The 22,500-nt window shown below is 44.2% G+C and overlaps 1 protein-coding gene across 1 annotated transcript in view; it reads left to right on the top strand.

Moving 5' to 3' along the window:
* Positions 1-22,500, top strand: part of LOC145406805 (uncharacterized) — an 87,129-nt gene that overhangs the window by 44,661 nt on the left and 19,968 nt on the right. The window contains exons 3-8 of the mRNA XM_080277902.1: positions 5,569-5,642; positions 6,974-7,541; positions 10,738-12,082; positions 12,502-12,616; positions 13,003-13,284; positions 13,590-14,127. Of these exons, the coding sequence (XP_080134028.1) occupies positions 5,569-5,642; positions 6,974-7,541; positions 10,738-12,082; positions 12,502-12,616; positions 13,003-13,284; positions 13,590-14,127 (2,922 nt within the window). The remainder of the gene's footprint in view (positions 1-5,568; positions 5,643-6,973; positions 7,542-10,737; positions 12,083-12,501; positions 12,617-13,002; positions 13,285-13,589; positions 14,128-22,500) is intronic.

Below are 22,500 nucleotides of genomic sequence, written 5' to 3'. Positions count from 1 at the left end.
GACACGTGCTGGTGGTGGTGATGATTTGGGGGGGAGGGGGAGGGGAGGGAGAGCTGGAGGAGGTAAATAGAAGGAGGAGGGAGTGAGAGGGGGGGGAAGCAGAGAGGAGGGGTGTTAATGAGCGAAAGAATGATTAGAGAGAGGGAAAGGAGAATAAAAGGAGGGTGAACAAGAAGGAGAAGAAAGGAGGAGGGGGTGAAGGAGAGAGGAGAGAAAAGGGGTGATGATAGGGAAGGAAAGTGTATGAGGAGGAGAACAGAGGGGGAGGAAAGGAGGGGGAGAGGTGTTGAGTGGAGGGGGAGGGGGTGAAGGAAGAGAGGAGAGGGAGAAAAAAGGAGAGTGAATGATAAGTGGAAGGAAAGGAAAAGAGAGAGTGATGGAGGAAAGCGAGAGGGAAGTGAGAAAGAGGCAGGGGGTGATGAGGAAAGACTACGGGGTGGTGAGGGAAGGGGAGGGGGTGGCGTAGGAGGGGGAGGGGAATGAGCTAGGTAAGAGGGGAGGGATGGGGTAGTGGTAGTAGTGGTGGTAGTTGTGGTGAGTGTCCTTGTGGTGACATTGTGTGTGGAGGATGACACCACACTTTACACACATATACCTAAGTCACTCCTTCACTATGTACATTTTATACACACACACACACACACACACACACACACACACACACACACACACACACACACACACACCTCGGTGCTTATCCTTCTACCTTCCACCCTCCCTCCCGTTCCTTCCTTCCTTCTTTGGTCTGGTAATTTATGTAGTTACTCAACAGATTATGCTTTCAAACCTTTTTGTCTCTCCATGTCAGTCTGTCTGTCTTTTATGTCTATCTGTATATCTATCTATCTATCTGTCTGACTCATATTCTATCTATATGTCTATGTTTCTATATATATTATACATAGATAGACAGTTAGTTAGGTACACACAATTATGTTTCTCTGATACGAAGAAATACAGATATGAATGCCAAGATTCACCGTTTCTCAATTCAATATATCTTTAGGGCTTGAGTTGAAGGCTTTATAATCAATGTTAATTTTTTCATTGACGGTATATATAGTTTTTTTTTTTATAAGTAGCCATATTTTTTTTCGTTATGTATACTCAAAAATCCAGTATATATAACAGGAAAATTCTGTAGCTTAGATTTAACATAGGAAGGTAATTTGTCAGTCTCCTCTTCTTTGATGTGAAAGGTGTGTGTGTGTGTGTGTGTGTGTGTGTGTGTGTGTGTGTGTGTGTGTGATATCTCTAACTAGTAAGGAGGACTGCATTTATAGATAGATTGGTTAATAGATGGATAGTTAGGTAGGTAGATAAAATATATATTGATAGGTAAAGATATTGATAGATTGATAAAGTAGGTAAATAGGGATTGATATATAGATAGATCGATAGATAGATAGACACAAATAGATAGGTAGATAGATATGGATAGATAGAGTAGGTACAACACTTTCAACAGTGCCTTAAGCTGTTTTTTTTTTTTTTTTTTTTTTTTTTTTTTTTTAACATTAAAAAAAATAATGGTTTTGTGTGATTGTCATTGACTTGGAGGCATGATAAATGGAGGGAGGGAGGTAAAAGTGTGGAGGGAAGGGGAGAAGGGAGAGGAAAGGGAGGGGGAGGAGAGGAGGAAGGAAGAGGAAAGGGAGGGGAGGAGATGAGGAAAAGTAGGGAATGTTGAGAAAGGAGGAGGTGTAGGTAGGGAAAGGAGAGTAGGAAAGGGAATGGGAGGAAAGGGGGATAAGGAGGGGGAGGAGAGGAGAAAAGGAGGAAAGGGAGGGGGTGTAGGTAGGGGGAAGGAGGAGGGGTGGGGGTGTGGAGAGGAGAGGGGAGGGAGGTGTTACAAGTGGACAAAAGAAATGCTTCCTTTCAGTAATACACGTGCTGTATTTCTCTCTCATACACTATACAACCATCATACAATTTACTGTATTGTGAAGAGAAAGACAAAATCATAATACATTCCATTAAACTCATACTACTCTTATAATCTTCCTTGAGGTAGGGATGAGTCTCCTTGGTTACTAGTCAAATTTTAATATATCTAACCCCTCCAGCAAGGATAAACAGGTGCCTGAACGTTGTTAAGGGGTTGATTGATCCAGCCTTGCCTCGGTCTGAAAGGGTTAAGGTGAAATTGGCTGTGACGAAATAGGAGAAGGTAATTGGGTGGAATTGGACTGCGGATTATTATTATTATTATTATTATTATTATTATTATTATTATTATTATCATCATCATCATCATCATCATCGTTATCATCCTTATTATTATTATTATTATTATTTGTTTTTTATGCTTCCAGACCATTTTTTTTTGTTACTACTGCCAGCACCCCCCCCCTCTCTCTCTCTCTCTCTCTGTCTCTCTCTCTCTCTCTCTCTCTGTCTGTCTGTCTCTCTCTCTCTCTCTCTCTCTCTCTCTCTCTCTCTCAGTGACATTCCAGTTAAGAGAATACAAGAAAAATGAGTGAATGAGTGAGCAAGGAGGAACAGGCAACGAGAGAGAGAGAGAGAGAGAGAGAGAGAGAGAAAGAGGAAGGTCAGTCTTCCTCCTACCTCCCTCCCTCTCAGTCTTCCTCCCTCGCTCCTCCGTGATAGTGAGGTGAAGGTGATAGCGAATGAGAGAGGAGTGATAGTGAGGTTGGTTAATAGTGAGGATGGTGATAGTGAGAGTGAGGGGGAAAGTGATATTGATGTTGATAGTGAGATGGTGAAAGTGGGGGTAACATTGGATTGAGATAGTGAGTGATGGGGTGATGATAGTGACTGATGGTGATAGTGATGGTGATGGCGATGATACATTGACGTGATTATTTTGGTGATAAGAGCTAGTGTGGGTGAAAATGATAGTGATTAAACTAAGTGAAGATGAAAGTGATAATGAGTGATAATGAACGAGTTAAATGGGATAAATAATAGTGAATATGAAGATGATAGTGACAGCAAGTGAAAATGACACCTGACAAATGAAGGTGAACGTGATCGTGATGGTGAGCGTGGTGAAAGTGACAGACAATGACACTAGATGAGAGTGAGTGAAAATGAGTATATCAGAATGAGGGAATGTAGATTGAGATGATGGTGAAAGTGACTGATATGACGCTTGATGGTGCCGAGTGAAAATGAACGTGATGGTGAGAGCATACAGGTGAAAATGATGGTGATAGTGATGGATATGACACTTTGATGATGGTGAGTGAAAATGAACTTGATGGTGAGCGTATTATAGTACAAATGGTGGTGAAAGTGATCTAGAATGTGACACTGTGATTGGTGAGTGAAAGTGATGGTGACAGTCGAAAGTGACGATGATATATTGAACATTGCACCATTACATTGAACTGAATAAGGATACAGGTTAGTGAAAGTGATGAACATGAGGGAGGGTCACTATCAAGGCACTACGGCTTGTGAAAGTGAGGAAAGTAAGATTAGTGAGCATCCTTATAGTGATAGTGATGATAGTGAACGAGACTGATCAAAAGGATGGCATAAAATAAGTGATGCTTTTGATGATGGTGATGACGGTGATGGATATTGATAAAGGAATATGGTACTGATGATGATGATGATGATGATGAAAGTGAAAGAAGTATTGATAATGATAAGGAGTTAAAGAATAATTGACGGTGGTATAATAATAATAATAATAATAATAACAATGGGATAGAAACGGAATAATGAGAGAAAGAGAGAGAGAGAGGGGGGGGGGATTAGTTAAGTTACAGAACTAAAAAGAAATAAAAGTAGAATTAAAAGCAAATTATAAGTGCGTAAAGTAGGGGTCTCTCTCTCTCTCTCTCTCTCTCTCTCTCTCTCATTCCCACGCCACCATTTCGGGTCTTCTTTTTTTCGGCGCGACAATATTTCAAGTTTTTCTGTCGGTTTTGAGAGAGAGAGAGAGAGAGAATAACGGAAAGAATGAAAATAATGGAAGGAATGAAGGAAGGAGAAAGACTGATAATGAAGAGAGACAGAAATGAAGGAATTAGGAAGGATGAATGTACAGATGAATAAAATGAGTGAAGGAAGGAAGGAAGGGCAGGAAAATGAATGAAGGAAACTGAAGGAAGAATGGACCTTGAAAACAGGTTAAGATTATGAACATTAGGAAGGAATTGAAGGAAGGAAGGAAGAAGATGAAGAGAAAAATGAATGAATGAATTACATTGAAGGAAATGAATGAAGGATCTGGTTCCACTCCACAACTCCTAGTGATTACAGATTGTGTGGGGAGGGGATGATGATGATGATGATGATGATAATGACCGGTTCAGGAAAATCATTGAAGTTTTTAAAATCGCATGTCTGTATTTTCTACTCCTCCTCCTACTCTCGACACACACACACACACACACACACACACACACACACACACACACACACAAATTCAAACTGCTAATCGCCATAAACTCTTGGAAAGTTGCAGGGAACGTTATGTTGTGGTGTATTTTTGTACCATTCGGCCTCGGTACAGCAGCCTCGTAACCACCTCGGCCTCGCCACGCGTATTAACTGGAGATTTCGTCACGGGAGAAACGAATCCGTGGATTATAATAAACTTTTTTCTCGGTAATTTTGGTGTTGTATTCCCAGCGCGCCGAACGGAACACCAGGCCGAGTTGTCTAATAATAAGTCGATTTCTCCGTGGAGCCGAAGTGACAATGAGCCGAATACTGTAAGATTTTAAAATAATACTTTGTCTTATAATAGCATCTTAAGGCACTGTAGTTTCTTCATCTGACGGCACTGGCACACTCACAGCACTATAATACTACGTCGGTCGCTTGAAATCCAGTGGGTCATAGTTATGAAATATGAAATGAGTCTCCTTGGTTACTGGTCATATCAACCCTCCAGTCTGACTACATTTGGCCAACATCTGAGCTGAGAGGGGTTAGGGATCTTTTTCAGGTTAGAATAGTCGATTTTTATTGGTGATATTTTTACGTCCCGCAGAGAATACGTGGGTAACTCTAGTGCTTTCACCTTAACTTGGCCTAGATTTTCGTCCCTTTGCATCATAGTTCCCGTACCTTGCTCAGAGGGTGAAAAAGACAATGCTACGGCTCTATCCTTTTTCATAGCACTTCTTCGTGACTAGCATCATTCTAGTGTTAATATCATCTAGCAACTTAGCTTAAATTTTAGACCAAGTTAGAGTGACAAGACTATTGCCTTTCCCTCTCCCCGTTTTCTATGAGGTGCCAATTTCTGTGTAACGTCTCCTCATGTAGTAACCCTTCTTCCTTCTCCCTTTCCTCCCTCTCCCTCCCTCCTTCCCTTCCCTCTCCCTCCCTCCCTCCTCCCCTTCCCTCTTCCTCTCCCTCTCCCTCCTTCCCTTCCCTCTTCTCTCCTTCTCTCCCTCCCCCCCGTCTCTCACCTGGCAGGATGCCCTAGTTTCCGTTTTCTCACACTCATTTTCTCACACGCAATACTCAGTCACTCATCTTGTCTCTCTCTCTCTCTCTCTCTCTCTCTCTCTCTCTCTCTCTCTCTCTCTCTCTCTCTCCACGCGCAGGGAATACGCGGGTAATATTCTCTCTCACCTCTAGTATGTTGTTGAGTAACCCTGGTTTGTTTGACCGAGCATACCCATCAACCACAAGCAAGCAACCGCCTCTGCAGGGTTAGTGTGGAGATTTGGCTCCTGGGTGGTCGCCGCATATGCGTCATCAGTTAGTTAACAGGGGTGCCATAGTTGACCACATCACCCCATTATTTGGTTGTATGGTTACCACCCAGCGTTGTAAGTGGTTTTCTGAAGGGGAAAGAAAAGGAAGAGAAGTGCAGGGAGCTTGAGAGTGTGTAATGGAGCGTGTACGTAGCGAGAGGGAGCGTGAGAGTTGTGATGAGCCTGGTGAGCGTGGGAGTGGTGAGCGGAAGAGGAGTGGACCTGTGTACACCAGGGTCAAGGTTACACATAGACACACTCACTTACACACACTTACAACTAGCCTACACACGCGTACACAGACACATATACATACACGATACTACACATAATTCTCTCTCTCTCTCTCTCTCTCTCTCTCTCTCTCCCTCTCTCTCTCACACATACACACACACACACACACACACACACATTTTCCTCTCCATCTTACATTCTATTATTCTGTATTTCCATTTTGTGTCATATAAATTAAAGTTACAAAGCCATCAGGAATATGAAAAGAATTATGTAAAAATTATATTTAATTTTTAAGATTTAGTCGTTATCATGGAAACAGTTTGATGAGGATAAACAGTTAAAAATATTTGAAAATCTGATCACTCGATTTTTAACGGAAACAATATTTAAATTAATCTTATTGGAAAAGGACGAAGTTGAGGAGAATTTACATAACGAAAAGAAAGAAAGTTTATGTGATTTTGAGAAAAGTGAGACGAGAATGAATGAAAAATAGATAAATTGAGAGAGGGCTTGAGAGTGAGAGAGGAAGGTGAGAAAAAAGAGAGAGAGGATTAGAGAGAATAAGAGTTGGAGGAACGTGAAGTGAGAAGTGAACAGAGGCATATGCTGAGTAATTCACCGCTCTCTCCTCCTCTCTCCACCTCTTTCCTCCGTCTCTCCAACCCCTCCTCCATCTCTTCACGGCCCCTCCATCCCTCCTCATCGTCGACAGCTGCGTCTTGGAGAAACAAACAAGGAGAAAAAAATACGTAGGAAAGAAAGGACATTTTTCCCTTCCCGCCTGAACAGAAAACGAAGGAGCTTGGGATATAGAAAACGTGATGCGGGTGTTTGTAAAGAGCTACCACAACTACCAGGATTCATAACCACAACTACAACAACCTGTACCACAACCACCTCCCGACCACCTACTGCATTTTAACCACAGCTACCACCACCATCACCACAGCCACCACCACCCCATTCTCTCTTGACCCACCCCATTGATGTATTAACAACCATATCAACAACCACAACCACTACCACAACTACCACAACCACCACAGCCATGAAACTGGAAGCCTGTCGCGTCTTGGCCAACCTTCTGTTAGACCGGCGTGGTGGGGGTGGGGGCGGGGGTGGGGGTAAAAGCACGCGCCCCCCACCCCCCTACGGAGCAAAGGGGGGCGGCGGGGGGCAGAGGGGGGCCAGGGGAAGGTTATACAGGAGCGAGCCAGCCATACACAGCCTTGAAAAAGAAAATCACAGTCAGAAAAAGAAACCACTTAACCAAGACAAGAAACCACTTAACCGGGACAAGAAACCACTTAACCAAGACAAGAAACCACTTAACCGGGACAAGAAACCACACAACCAGGATAAGAAACCACTTAACCAGGATAAGAAACCACACAGCCAGGACAAGAAACCGCAATACCAAGAGAAAAACCACCAGAATCGGGAGAAAATACCGCAGATACCAGAGAAACCACACATCCAGGATAAAAAGATACCAAACTACCACAACCAGAAGAAATACCAAGACCACAGTTCCAACCAAAATACCTTTCACGACCATAGAGGCGGAAATCCCAACCAAAGGACAGTGACTCAGGACCATAGCAGCCAAGATAAGTCCCACCACAACCCCCTACCACACCACCGCCTACCACACAACCACAACTACAACCACAGGGATACAACCATTGGATCTCTTAACAACCGTGGAGCTACAACCAGTCATCTCAACCACAACTACCACCACCACAACCACAACAACCATCATCTTTCTGGGATACAAGGGTAAGGATGGGGAGAGTGGAAATATGCGTGTTTTCTTATGAGAGAAAGAGAGAGAGAGAGAGAGAGAGAGAGAGTCGGCACGTAAAAAAATTATAACAGCTTATATGAGTTCCTCCTCTCTCTCTCTCTCTCTCCAAACAGGCCAATTATTACCAGTTTAACCCGTAAAATTAAGAGGTTCTCCCCAAACTAAATTAATTTGTTTTTCACGGGTTATTTTGGGTAATTGAGCGCGTCCGGTCGTGGGTGGTCGAGAATGGCGGGAGGTTTAAATTGATTCGTTTTCTCCCTTTTTTTGTTCGGATATTTTGGGTCAGATGGGGTTTCTTTTTACAATTAGAGAGAGAGAGAGGGAGAGAGAGAGAGAGAGAGAGAGAGAGATGGTGGTTGTGAAGATGTAACGCAAAGATCTCTCTCTCACTCGCTCACTTTCTCTTGGGAAGTAGTGCTAATTTGGACAAGTGTTTATTTTCTCACCCTCTAGATCCCTGACACTGGAACTCACACACACACACACACACACACACACACACACACACACACACACACACACACACACACACACACACACACACACACACACACACACACACACACACACGGCTGGTATTGCAGAAGGTGACAGTGTTAAGTGCGTGCGTCAGGAAAAAGAGCCTCTCTCTCTCTCTCTCTCTCTCTCTCTCTCTCTCTCTCTCTCGTGTGTGTGTGTGTGTGTGTGTGTGTGTGTGTGTGTGAGTTATCTACTATATCACAGACTGTTTCTTGGCCGACTAACCTTGAAGTCACTCAGTTTATTATTGTCAAAGTTTATGCATAGTCATGGTTTTTGGAAAAATTATAGATCTTTGTTCTCATATCGTGTATAGTAGTACGCTAGCAGTAGTTGTAGTAGTAGTAGTAGTAATATAATTTTTTTTTTTTTTTTTTTTTTTTTTGGTGAATTATTGGTAGTACGTGGAGAAGTGTTGTGTAGTATCATTACAACAAGTAGTAAACACAAAAGGCACAGTAAGACACAAGGCATTAGGTGCTTCAGAAAGAAGAATTATTAGTAACTGAACACCGTAGCATCGTCTGTGGTATCACAAGAGGTAATTTAACGAGCAGAAATGGCTGAAGACGAGATTTAGCCATACTTTTCACCTTTATTCCCTCAATATATAAGAAACACACACAAAACAGCAAATTAAAGATCGAATAAGCCTAAGTGAATGTTTATAAGTCCATATTCTCGGTTAGGCTTATAAAATGAACGTAATTAATGCCCGCCGACTCATTTAAACGGCGGCCATTGTTGATCGAGGCATCCCAGCACCTGTGAGGCTCAACTGGCTAGACACAAAGGCCCGCGTGACATAGAGATAAGGAGCTGGAACGAGTCTCTTTGTTTACATTATGGCTGACCGGTTTCGGAGCGACGTCTTTTCGACACCAAATATATTTTAAGTTTTGTTTTCTATAGTATTATTTAGATGTATAGAATATATATTTAAAAAATCGTTGAATAAAGATAAGTTTGAGAGGATTTGAATTTCTCTTCATAATTTTGAAATTCCAGACGTGAAAGTGTAATTAACTGTGACTGTACACACACACACACACACACACACACACACACACACACACACACACACACACACACACACACACGGTATTGCAGTATAATGAGAGCGGAGCAATGCACATACCTGTACAATCAGGCATTTTTATCATGGGAATTTCTCATAGGAGTCATTGGGCCTATTTTCGTTATATTAGACCACTCATCATCATCATCATCATCATCATCATCATCATCATCATCATCATCAGTACCATGTGTCTTGGTGTGAAGATAAAACAATTTGAGCCCGACTCTCTCTCTCTCTCTCTCTCTCTCTCTCTCTCTCTCTCTCCACCTGTCACCCCGCCCTATCCTCCTCCCGCATTCCTCCCCCTCTCTGTTTATTTCTGTGCTTGACTAATTACTTAAGAGGTGAGGGAAAAATGAAAATAATACTATCATCGTCATCGCCGTCATCATCATCATCATGACTTCTGTCCAATGTACGGATAGCAGTAGTAGTAGTAGTAGTAGTAGAAGTAGATGTAGTAGTAATAGTAGTAGTAGTAATAACAACAGTAGTAGTTGTAGTAGTAGTTATAATAATAATAATACTCTGACGAATGTAGCGCATCCTTCTCTTGGTTTTCTTTCCTATTTAGCAAAAGAGATATATTGAGAATTTAAGATGATGCTGACTCCATCCTTTTCCACGATTTTTGGGTTTCTTCACAGGACGTCACCCTTCCTCCCCTCCAGGATATTACCCATGGTGGAGAGGACAGTGTACAGTCGCGGGCAGAAGTTCCTGTACACTGTCTCCAAATTGTGTGGTTCTGGAGAGGGCGGCCTTCGCGTGGTGGCATCAGTATAATCAGCCAGGTTATACGAAAGACCCCCCTGCTTCCTCCCCATCCCCCAAAAGGACGATGGTGGATTAAAGAATGGGAATTGACAGTCTGAAGTCCACTGGGTTCACGTTTCAAATGAACAATAACAACAACAACGTTTATAATTGATACCACTAGAGGATTTTGTTCAGTTTTGGAGAGTGATAATGATGATGATAATGATGATGATGATGATGATGATGATCCTTTCCTCTTCACATGCCGCCATGTTTGTCAAGAATGTTTACCTTTTCTAGCTTACCTTGTTTGATGTTATTTTTGGATATTACCTCTCTCTCTCTCTCTCTCTCTCTCTCTCTCTCTCTCTCTCTCAGAGTCCTACCCAGCCCATGTACTGTATAATAATCAGATTCAGATAGGGCAAGGATGATGATGATGATGACGATGATGATGTTTAACGTTTGTGCTCTTCCTTTTGCTGTGTCTGGGTTTGTGCAGATTTATAATACTAAGGATATGGTTTTGACGATGATGTATATGGTGTGGTGGTGGTGAGTCAGTAGTAGTAGTGCAAGGAGAGTGGTGGCAGTATGATATTCTGTTGTTTGCTGATGATATACTCTTTTTGTTACAGTGTGAGAGGTGAGGTGCCGCCCCCACTACCGTCCCACCCACCCCCACCGGTACCCCCCCACGCCTCCCAGCTGCCCCAACCCCCACAGCAGCCCCTGCCCCCAGTGCCAGGGGGGGTCGGGGTAGGGACGGGGCAGGATGAAGGCTGGCGTGACGCCCCGGGGACGTGCACGCTGCCCCGACGCGGCCTGGTGAGGGAGGATGCCAGGTTTCGCTCACCCTCTAATCCGCCACCCGCCTCCCGCCAGCCCCCGCCATACTCACGACACCAGCCACCGCCGCCGCCCCTCACCCGTTCCCCATACATGCAGCCCCCGCCCCCACGGGACATACGGGCCTCCTGCCACCTGGATGGCACAGGGGCGGGGCCTGAGAGTTTGACGGGGCAGGATGGGAGGGAGCGATGGGAGCGTCGGCACTCCGTGGGCCCGCGGGACACGTGGCTGCCATCCCAGCACCAACACCACCACCGCTGGTCCACACGGGAGCCAGACTCTGGCTTCGATTCCATGCCGGCCCCCGCCCTAGGTGAGGACCTTGGTCGTGGGTCGGACTCCCCAGAGGTAGGTCCAGTGCCAGGTCCAGAGGAACAGTATGAGTCCAGTGAGGACCTGGCCCATGCTCGTGCCTCGCCACTGTCACTGTCATCAGCATCGTCAGCGTCATCTCCACACTATCCCACCATCAGACCAGCTAAGCAGCCTGTCCCCGGCCCCGCACCCACCCCACACACCACCCAGTCCCGCCAACACACTCACACCAGTCCTTTATCCCCCTCAGAATCCCCCCCAGGCCCACCCCATCACCATTCCACCCCCGTGGGGCTGCCCCGAAGTGCATCCCCAGAAGGGGCTCTGTTATCTGACAGTGTGTACCCCCAGCCTGACCCACAGCCCCGCTATGCTGAGATCGAGGAGTCGGGTGAGCGGGGCGGCGGGGCAAACAGAATGTCACGGGACCTGGGACAGCCCCGGGACCCCCCACACACCCGCCGCTACCGGGACATCAGCCTTCCGCGGGACTTCCGGGACACCAGGGACCACCGAGCCTTCCCGGACCATCTTGACGACCGACTGGGACGTGGCCGCAACCCTGACGACCGCAGGAGTAGACGGCCGCTAACGGAGGCTGGGCTGGAGTCGTGGGGCGGGGGTGGGGACAGGGGTGGGGGTGATGCCAGCGAGTGCTTGCGGGTGAGTGACGCCCCGGCCAGCCAACGTCGCCTCTCTAGGGGGGGTGACGGGGCGGATGACCAGCGGCGGGGTGACGGATGCACCGCAGCCACCACAGCCACCACGTCAGCCCCAGCATCAGTGTCGTGGATGGAGTGGACACAGCAGCTGCAGGTGAGGCGCTGGGGAGGGTACTTAGGATGTCAGGGCTGGAGATTAAACAGGTCAGCAAGGTAAGGCAGGGGAATGGAGCGGTTCAGCAGGCTAGGGTAGAGCAGTGCAGGTCAGCAAAGTAATGAAGGACAAGGCAGAGATTGAGGCAGGTCAGCAGGGTAGGATACAGTAGGGTAGGGCAAGGCAGGGGATGGAGCAAGGCAGTAGGGTAGGTCAGGGCAGGGTAGGGAATGAAGCTGGTCAATAGGGCACTACAGATTAGAGGTCAGGACAGATCAGGAGCAACTAATTCCAGAGATTTTAATAATTTCCCACTCACATACCATCTCAGTTATTTACCAACCCACTGTTACTCACTCTTCCGCTCTCTCACGCATTTTCAGCCAAGCACACGCTCACTCCTACTCTCCCCCACACAGGCCTACGTTGCGTGGGTGAACTCACAGCTGCGCAAGAGAGGAGGACCACTCATCTCAGACCTGCGCAGAGACCTTCAGAGCGGAGTGGTGTTTGCTGACCTTATAGAGATTATTTGTGAGTATTCGTGGGTAGATAGATAAGATAGGTAAATGGGTAGTAGGAAGGGTAGGTGGAGGAATAATAATGAATAGTTAATTGGTGTTTGAAGACAATATAGAGATTATTTGTGAGTATTGATGCTTAGAGAGAGAAGGAGAGGGGGCGAGAGGAGACAATATTCCCTCCATGAAAGCAATGTGAAGAAAGTAGAGACATTTTCTTCATGTTGAGGAAAGGGAAGAAAGCGGAGAGAGGAAAAAGAAAAAGCGCCTGTTTTCCCTTTGTCATTAAAGCATCAAGATACACACAGACACGGATAGATCGATAGATAGATAGACCCGTACTCCACTAATCCCAGACCACCCAGTCATCTCTGATCTTAACCCTCCCCAATTCCACAGCTGGTGAACGTGTGGCTGGGATATCGCGGGAGGACGCCGCCACGCCACAGGTATCCCGGGACAACCTGGAACGCGTACTGTCCTTCATGGCGGCCAAACGCATCCGCATGACGCACATCACCAGCAAGGAGGTGGCGGAGGGCAACCTGAAGAGCATCATGCGGGTCATCCTTGCCCTGGCCGCACACTACAAGCCGCAGAGTGTGAAGGCAGCGCCCCCACCACCACCACCACAACCCGCACCCGCACCATCGCACACACTCCACTACCCCGCCACACAGGGTATGATTACACCGTCACATATTAATGGATTCTGTAAATATTCTGTTATACTGTATTTTGATGGTAGGTGGCTACTGTAACACTCCTGCCACACATTTAAATTCCCCTCAGCCTACCACCCGCACCATCACACACACTCCACTACCCTGCCACATAAGATAAGACTGTGGTTCCACTCTTTGAATGTGTTTGATTCGTATATATCCATCCAGCAGGTGTATGTGGAGTTCAGGCCAACTGCTGCAATTCATAAATATGTGGTAGCTTCAGGGAGAGAGAAAATAACAATGCTTTTATGACCACAGATGTTGGCGTTGGTCCAGATGGTCCTGCTGGAGCCCCGGACAAGACACCAGACCTGAGTGCCAACCGCCGTGCACTGGTGTCAGGGGTCAGTGACGAGGGTGCGGCAACTGGAGTCCTTCGTCGACACCCCAGCATGACCGCAGCGCCCCGTGACTCCTCCCCAGTTTACGAGAACCTCCTGCCCCGTCGCGTTGCCCCACACCGCTGGGCATATGACTCCCTCAGGGCCTCACATAAGTTCCAGTGGTCAACTCCCCCCCAGCGTCGCCCCAGCCACTCCCCAGGGCCCTCCTCACAGGGACCTGGCCGAACCAATCTTGACGAATCCTCAGACGACCCCTTGAACACATCTCTGAATACTTCACTGGAGGGTGACGCAGACATGTCCCCCCGCAGGGCATCCAAACCTGCGGCACTCAACTTCTGGCAGGATCTGGTCACCCGTCAGTCCACCTCGCAGCCTCCATCATCATCACAGCCCAAGAGTCATCCACAGCCCCACCACCACCCGCCTGATGATACGGACAACCCATTCAGGTAAGTGTCTTGCACTATCTGGAGAATATTATTAATTGTAAGCGTTATTGGGATTATGTTTCTTTGTTATGTTTTAACAGGGAGTTATAAATGTTTATTTTGTCACATAGAGCCAGGATTCTATATTAGATAGAGCCAGGATTCCGGGGGCTTGAATGATGAGTGAATGGAAGCGTGGCCCATTGAACTGGGCAAACATGGGCTGTCTGGACGTTGCAACTCCTCACCCTGCCCTAGGGTTGGAAAGGAGGTCCGGATAATGATGATGATGATGTATTTCGTCTGCAGGCACAGGCACCGACGGACCCTAATTCATGCTCGAGCATCTTCCGCATTGTCATATTTTTTAGAGAAATGCCCTTTTCGAGTATTTATTTTTTTTTTTTTTTTTTTTTTTTTTTTTTTTTTTTTTTTAAGGACGGGGTGGGGGGGACTTCGAAAGGCCTTTGTAAGTCCACTCAGTTAATCGCTGTGTGACCATGTCCTGCTCACTTGTCCCATGCGAACTACACCAAAGTCACTGAAATATACAGAATCTTGGCCTACGATAGGCTGCTCCTGCTGCTGTTGTCTTGACATTTATCCCTGTGATGTGTCATAGAAAGAGACGCTTAGAGTGAAAACAGTGACCATAAGGTGTTGGTTGTGATGGTGTTAAGGGAGCCATAATAACCCATTTCTGACCCAGGTATGAAATATATATCGATATGATTTGAATCAAGGGTTTGGAATGGCAGAAAGACAGGGAAGGTATCCATTGGGTGAGGCTGTGTACGGAAGTGTGTAAAAGGAGTGAGACCAAGTGTGGCATCAGGGTGGTGGTGGTGGTGATGATGATGTATCCATGGCAACCAGAGGAGGTATGATGGTGAGAGGGAGGAAAGCTCTGAATGAAGGGAAGGAGAGAGGAGCAGAGGAAAGAAACCAGAGGTTGGACGGTGAAAAGAATCGAAAAAGTAAATGGTTTAATGGTAGGAGTCGTGTGAGGATGCAAGAGATAAAATTGCTTCTAGAACCAATGACGATGTCCTAGGTTGATGTAATAAAAGAAGGACGAAGTGACCATTGGTGGGATCGAATGTTACTGTTAAAAGTGAGAAAAGCCTGGACTGGAGGGGTGGAGGAGAGGGGATTGTGTTGTGGTGGGAGTAGGGGTGGACGAATGCGAGTCGAGACGTAGAAAAGATTTTAAAAACAGAGTGGGCAAGGGCTACCAAGAATAATTATTGAGAGGCCCAAGGAGAACACTTTTCAGTGTTATGGTGGTATTCCACAGTAAATTTGGTGTAACTAATGCCACGCCCACCACCAGCACGTCCGCCAGCGACACAGTGTAGCGTATCTTAGCAACCGGAAGCTGGCCAGCGGAGATGACATATGAGTCTTAATCCAGATATACAGTACTGTTGTTGTCTTGTTAGTATAGAAGACATATTTGCACTTCATCGTTACCTATTTAGATGGTTTTGCGAGGTGTACGTTAACGTTCTATTATATGCTACTCATATTACTCTTGATATCGAGGTATTTTATAAAAGAAGCAAGCAACATAATATTAAAATGTAATAAGGTTAATAAATTGTTAAAAGTAGTTGCTGGAAAATCAAAGCCACATAGACCACGAGCGTTAGCGAGAAACCCCTGGCTGTAAGGTGTTGATTGTGAAGGTGTTTAGGGAGCCATTGGTGTAGGTGCTCACTCAGCGATGGTCGGGACACAAATGACGGTTTTGGCTTATATATTGACTCTGGGCAGGATTCTTTGGTGTACACGTCTGTACATATTGTTACTTTGATCGTTACATCAATTAGTTGTGATGTTTACGGATAATGAAGTTAATTAGAGGTGAAAAACAGTGAAGGTCAGTATTGCCAGGTCACAGATTTATCCAGCATCGAAGGTGGTTCCATCAGTACGGACATTAAGGCAATTGTACTTTAGTTTCAGAATATATTTATCAAATATAATTATATTTCTTTAATATACTTGCGTTTAGTTGTTTTTCTTCCAGTGTGCCATTCCATATATTATCAAGGAACAGTGAACCAGGATGTGGCATCTTTGTCGGCAGGGAAGTGTATCGAATGAGTCAGTAATGATTCGCCTGCTTCACTGTCAGGAGACGAACATCTTGGTTTAGCCAAATGTAAAAAGGAAAAAGACTAACTTTAGACTATGTTGTTGTAATCCAAATGGAAAACTATTGTATGGAGTAATTCTTTGTGTAGGATATCAAATTTTCGATATAAAGGGAATTAGATACAAGTGACCCGAATTGTTCTTAGCAGTGCTCGAAACAGACTACATGCTCCAGATAGAATGGCTAATGAGACATCTCAGTTTTTCTACTAAGAAGGGGGACTTAAGTTGGCCGGAATTTTAATTCATTGGCCCAGCACTGCGCCTTTATGCCAGCCTAAATTTTCCCAGCACAGTAACAGAAGGCATATGAAAATTGTCTCTGTTACGTAAAAGCTTAAAATAATGGCAATGAAGTCTAGCGGTAAACTTCGCTATGGTAAATAACTGACGAAATTTTGATGACCAGCCACCGCCCCACTGTCTGTGTAGGGGGCGAGGCGTTGTCGTGACGTCACATTGATGAAGTTGCTTTATGTCAGTAGAATCTTGTCTTACGGGGGACAAATATCATGCATAGCAAATTACAAGGCCAAAATATTTATTTTATCATACTGCTTTTTACTTTTGTCAGTGCATAACGAAAAATTTAGCAATGGATAACCTTCAGATATTGCCAGTTTTTGTAAATGCCGTATGTGAGGACTTGATTACCTGTGCTGTGTGGAGTTACCAGTTTATAATATTTATAGCTAGATGTAAAGGTTAATATTTTTATTAGTAACAGCTTTCTGCCATTTTTTTGCCAAGTTTTTGCAATAATCTCGCAATTCGATTGCAATTCTTGCATATTTTTGTGCTTAGCGATTCTCAGGCATCTTCGTAATACTTGCTTAGCAATGTTTGTGGAGTCACTTGGCACCTCTGGAAGTTCCCTTGCATTGGGAGGCTGAGTGAGGTGTGGCTGTCATGGAAGTATTAATAACCTATTTCTGATCCAAATATGAAGTGTATATTGATCCTTATGAATTGAATCAAGGGTTTGGAATGGCAGAAAGACGGGGAAGGTATCCAGTGGGTGATACAGTGGAGGGAAGTGTGTAAAACAAGGAGTGAGACCAAGTGTGGCATCAGGGTGGTGGTGGTGGCGGTGATGTATCCATGGCAACCAGTGGAGATGTAGTAGTGGGGGGGAGGAAGCGCATGAATGAAAGGAGGGAGGGAGGGATGCAGGAAAGAAACCAGAGGTTAAATGGTGGAAAGATTCCAGAGACTGGATGGAGGACAGTAAAGAATTGTGTGACAATGCTATAGAGGAATCAGTTTCTTCAAGCAATAAATATGGCCTAGGAGATGTAATTTAAGAAGAACGATTTATAATTGGCGGGATAAGAAAGTTGCGATTAAAAATGAGGAGAGTGTGGAGTGGAGAGGTAGGAATATAGTAGTGGGAGTAGGGGATGATGAATGTGATAGTGGGAGTAGGGGATGATGAATGTGAGTTTGGATGTAGCAAAAAAATAAATAAAAAAATAAAGGGTGACCAAGAATAATTATTGAGTGATCCAAATAGAACACTTAACGGAGGTATACTGGTATTTCACAGTTAAACTGGTTTGGCCAGTGGGGTGGCCAGTTATATTTGAGAGATGGCCAGTGCCATGCCCATGGTAAAACAACTAAAAAACAGTTATTTTACCATGGCCATGCCGGCCACCCGTCTGGCTGCGACACTGAGTGTGCGTATCGTAGCAACCATAAGCTGGCCAGCGAAGATGACATCTGTTTGAGTCATAATCCAGATATACAGTACAAGCGTTGTCTCTTTCGTATACAAGACTTCCTTTCATTTCTTCCTTACCTATGTAAAGTTTGGCAAGGTATACATTAATCTTCAGTAATATGCTACTGATATCGCTTTGATATCGAAAAATATTACGTAACAAAATTGCAACAAAATTCTGAAGTCTATTATGCTGAATAAATCCGTAAGAAAGAGTTGGTTCAGAATCACCAAAGCCATTTAGACTACGAGCGTTAGCGAGAAACCCCTGGCTGTATGGTGTTGATTGTGAAGGTGTTTAGGGAGCCATTGGCGTAGGTGCTCACTCAGCGATGGTCGGGACACAAATGACGGTTTTGGCTTATATATTGACTCTGGGCAGGATTCTTTGGTGTACACGTCTGTACATATTGTTACTTTGATCATTACATCAATTAGTTGTGATGTTTACAGATAATGAAGTTAATTAGAGGTGAAAAACAGTGAAGGTCAGTGTTGCCAGGTCACAGACTTATCCAAAATCGAAGGTAGTTCCATCAGTACAGAGAATAAGGGATTTGTATTTTAGTTTCAGTATGGTTTTGTTAAGTATAATTATTTTTATTTAATATACCTGCGTTTAATTGTTATTCTTATAGTTTCCAGTTCCATATATTATCAGGGAACAGTGAGCCATGATGTGGGAACAAAGGCTCCAGATCGAATCGCTGACGAGACACCTCACTTGTGCTACTAAGAAGGGGGACTTTAATTTGCCGGAATTTGAATTCATTGCCCCAGCTGTACGCCTTTATGCCAGCCTAAATCTTCCCAGCAGAGTAACAGAAGGCATATGAAAATGTTCCCTGTGATACAATATCTTAAAATAATGGCAATGAAGTCTAGTTGTAAATTTCGCTATGGTAAATAACTGACGAAATTTTGGTGAATGGCCACCGCCCCACTGTCTGTGTAGGGGGCGAGGCGTTGTCGTGACGTCATATTGATGAAGTTGCCATATATCAATAGAATATTGTCTTACGAGGGAGAAATGTCATGAATAGCAAATTACTTGGGCAAAATATTTATTTTATGATAATGCTTTTTACTTTTGTCATTGCATAATGAAAAAGTAGCAATGCATAATCTTAAAATATTGCCAGTATATTTTAAATGCCGTATGTGATGACTTGATTACCGAGGTGTGTGAAGTTACCAGTTTATAATATTTATAGCCAGATGTAAAGGTTAATATTTTTATTAGTAACAGCTTTCTGTCATTTTTTTGCCAAGTTTTTGCAATAATTCCGCAATTCGATTGCAAGTCTTGCGTATTTTTGCGCTTAGCGATTCTCAGGCGTCTTCGTAATACATGCTTAGCAATGTTTGTGGAGTCACTTGGCACCTCTGGAAGTTCCCTTGCATTGGGAGGCTGAGTGAGGTGTGGCTGTCATCGAAGTATTAATAACCTATTTCTGACCCAAATATGAAGTGTATATTGATCCTTATGAATTGAATCAAGGGTTTGGAATGGCAGAAAGACGGGGAAGGTATCCAGTGGGTGATACAGTGGAGGGAAGAGTGTAAAACAAGGAGTGAGACCAAGTGTGGCATCAGGGTGGTGGTGGTGGCGGTGATGTATCCATGGCAACCAAAGGAGATTTGATGGTGGGAGGGAAGAAAGCTCTGAATGAATGGAAGGAGGGAGGAACAGAGGAACGAAACCGGAGATAGGATAGTGAAAAGAATCGAAAGAGTGGATGGTTTAATGTTAGGAGTCGTGTGAGGATGCAAGAGATAAAATTGCTTCTAGAAGCAAGGAAGATGTCCTAGGTTGTTGTAGTACAAGAAGGACGAAGTGACGGTTGTTGGGATGCGAATGTTATCATTAAAAATGAAGAGAGTTTGGACTGGAGGGATGGGGGAGAGGGGATTGTGCTGTGGTTGGAGTAGGGGCGGATGAATGCGAGTCGGGATGTAGAATAGATATAAATAATGGAGTGGGCAAGAGCGACCAAGAATAATTATTGAGAGGCAGAAGGAGAACACTTTATTATGGTTGTATTCCACAGTAAATCTGAGTGGCCAATTGGGTAGCCAGTTCCATGGCGGCCACCCGTCTGGCAACGACACTGAGTGTACCGTATCCTAGCAACCAGAAGCTGGCCAGCGGAGATGGCATCTGTCTGAGTCTTACTCCAGATATATAGCACAAGTGTTGTCTTATTAGTATAGAAGACTTATTTGCATTTCATCGTTACGTGTTTAGATAGTTTGGCTAGGTGGACATTAACGTTGTATAAGGTCGTACTCATATTGATTTGATATCGAGCGCATTTTACAAAAGAAACAAGCAGCAGAATGTTTAGGTGTAACAGGGTTAATAATTTGCAAAAAGAAAACTGCTACGGAATCACCAAAGCCACATAGACTACGAGCGTTAACGAGAAACCCCTGGCTGTAAGGTGTTGGTTGTGAAGGTGTTTAGGGAGCCATTGGTGTAGGTGCTCACTCAGCGATGGTCGGGACACAAATGACGGTTTTGGCTTATATATTGACTCTGGGCAGGATTCTTTGGTGTACTTGTCTGTACATATTGTTACTTTGATCATTACATCAATTAGTTGTGATGTTTACAGATAATGAAGTTAATTAGAGGTGAAAAACAGTGAAGGTCAGTATTGCCAGGTCACAGATATGCCCAGCATCGGAGGTAGTTCCATCAGTACAGACAGTAAGAGATTTCTACTTTAGTTTCAGTATATTTTTGTCAAGTATAATTATATACCATTAATATACTTGCGTTTAGTTGTTTTTCTTATAGTCTGCAGTACCATATATTATCAAGGAACAGTGAACCTGGATGTGGCATCTTTGTTGGCAGGGAAGTGTAGCGAATGAGTCAGTAATGATTCGCCTGCTTCACTATCAGGAGACGAACATCTTGGTTTAGCCAAATTTAAGAAAGAAAAAGACTATAATATTAGACCAAGATGTTGTAATCGTATAGGAAAACTATTTTATGACGTAATTTTTTGTGTAGGATATCATAATCTTTGATATAAAGGGAATTATATACAAGTGACCCGAATTGTTCTTAGCAGTGCTCGAAACAGACTACAGGCTCCAGACGGAGCGGCTTATGAGACACCTCGATTTTTCTACTAAGAAGGGGGACTTTAATTTGCCGGAATTTGAATTCATTGCCCCAGCTGTACGCCTTTATGCCAGCCTAAATCTTCCCAGCAGAGTAACAGAAGGCATATGAAAATGTTCCCTGTGATACAATATCTTAAAATAATGGCAATGAAGTCTAGTTGTAAATTTCGCTATGGTAAATAACTGACGAAATTTTGGTGAATGGCCACCGCCCCACTGTCTGTGTAGGGGGCGAGGCGTTGTCGTGACGTCATATTGATGAAGTTGCCGTATATCAATAGAATATTGTCTTACGAGAGAGAAATGTCATGAATAGCAAATTACTTGGACAAAATATTTATTTTATGATAATGCTTTTTACTTTTGTCATTGCATAATGAAGAAGTAGCAATGCATAATCTTAAAATATTGCCAGTATATTTTAAATGCCGTATGTGAGGACTTGATTACCGAGGTGTGTAGAGTTACCAGTTTATAATATTTATAGCCAGATGTAAAGGTTAATATTTTTATTAGTAACAGCTTTCTGCCATACTTTTGCCGTTTTTGCAATAATCTCACAATTCGATTGCAATTCTTGTATATTTTTATGCTTACCGATTCTCAGGCATCTTCGTAATACATGCTTAACAATGTTTGTGGAGTCACTTGGCACCTCTGGAAGTTCCCTTGCATTGGGAGGCTGAGTGAGGTGTGGCTGTCATGGAAGTATTAATAACCTATTTCTGACCCAAATATGAAGTGTATATTGATCCTTATGAATTGAATCAAGGGTTTGGAATGGCAGAAAGACGGGGAAGGTATCCAGTGGGTGATACAGTGGAGGGAAGTGTGTAAAACAAGGAGTGAGACCAAGTGTGGCATCAGGGTGGTGGTGGTGGTGGTGGCGGTGATGTATCCATGGCAACCAGTGGAGATGTGATGTGATGTGGAGAGCTGTGAATGAAAGGAACGAGGGAGGGATGAAGGAGTGTTACGAAGGACTGGATGGTGGAAAGTTACAAAAATGGATGAAAGTTATTTACTGACCGGTGGAAGAAAGTAATGAATGACTGAAGGATGTAAAGCTGAATATCCGTCACCAAGAAACGGAGATGACCAAGGGAGGTGTACAAGAGGGAGGATGAGGTTACGATTGGAGGGATGCGAAGTTACGAATAGACGTTTAGAGGAAAGTTTGAAATAGAGGTGTGGAGGAAAGGTGAGGATGTAGGGGTGGTAGTAGGGGAGGATGAGTGTGGCTTGGTGTGTAGCTGAGATATTAACAACACATTAACGCCATGGATTTTTTTTTTTCTTTTCCTATCTAATTTTGGGATGAGGCGGGACCCATATAACGAGGAAAGAAAACAGAAAATAAAGATATCCACAGT

The sequence above is a fragment of the Coenobita brevimanus genome, chromosome 71 (genome assembly GCF_032717465.1).
Source record: "Coenobita brevimanus isolate Jiangsu-jjx chromosome 71, ASM3271746v2, whole genome shotgun sequence".
NCBI classification, from domain to species: domain Eukaryota; kingdom Metazoa; phylum Arthropoda; class Malacostraca; order Decapoda; family Coenobitidae; genus Coenobita; species Coenobita brevimanus.
The sequence above is the reverse complement of the archived record's forward strand: the minus strand, read 5'-3'. Positions and strand labels throughout refer to the sequence as shown.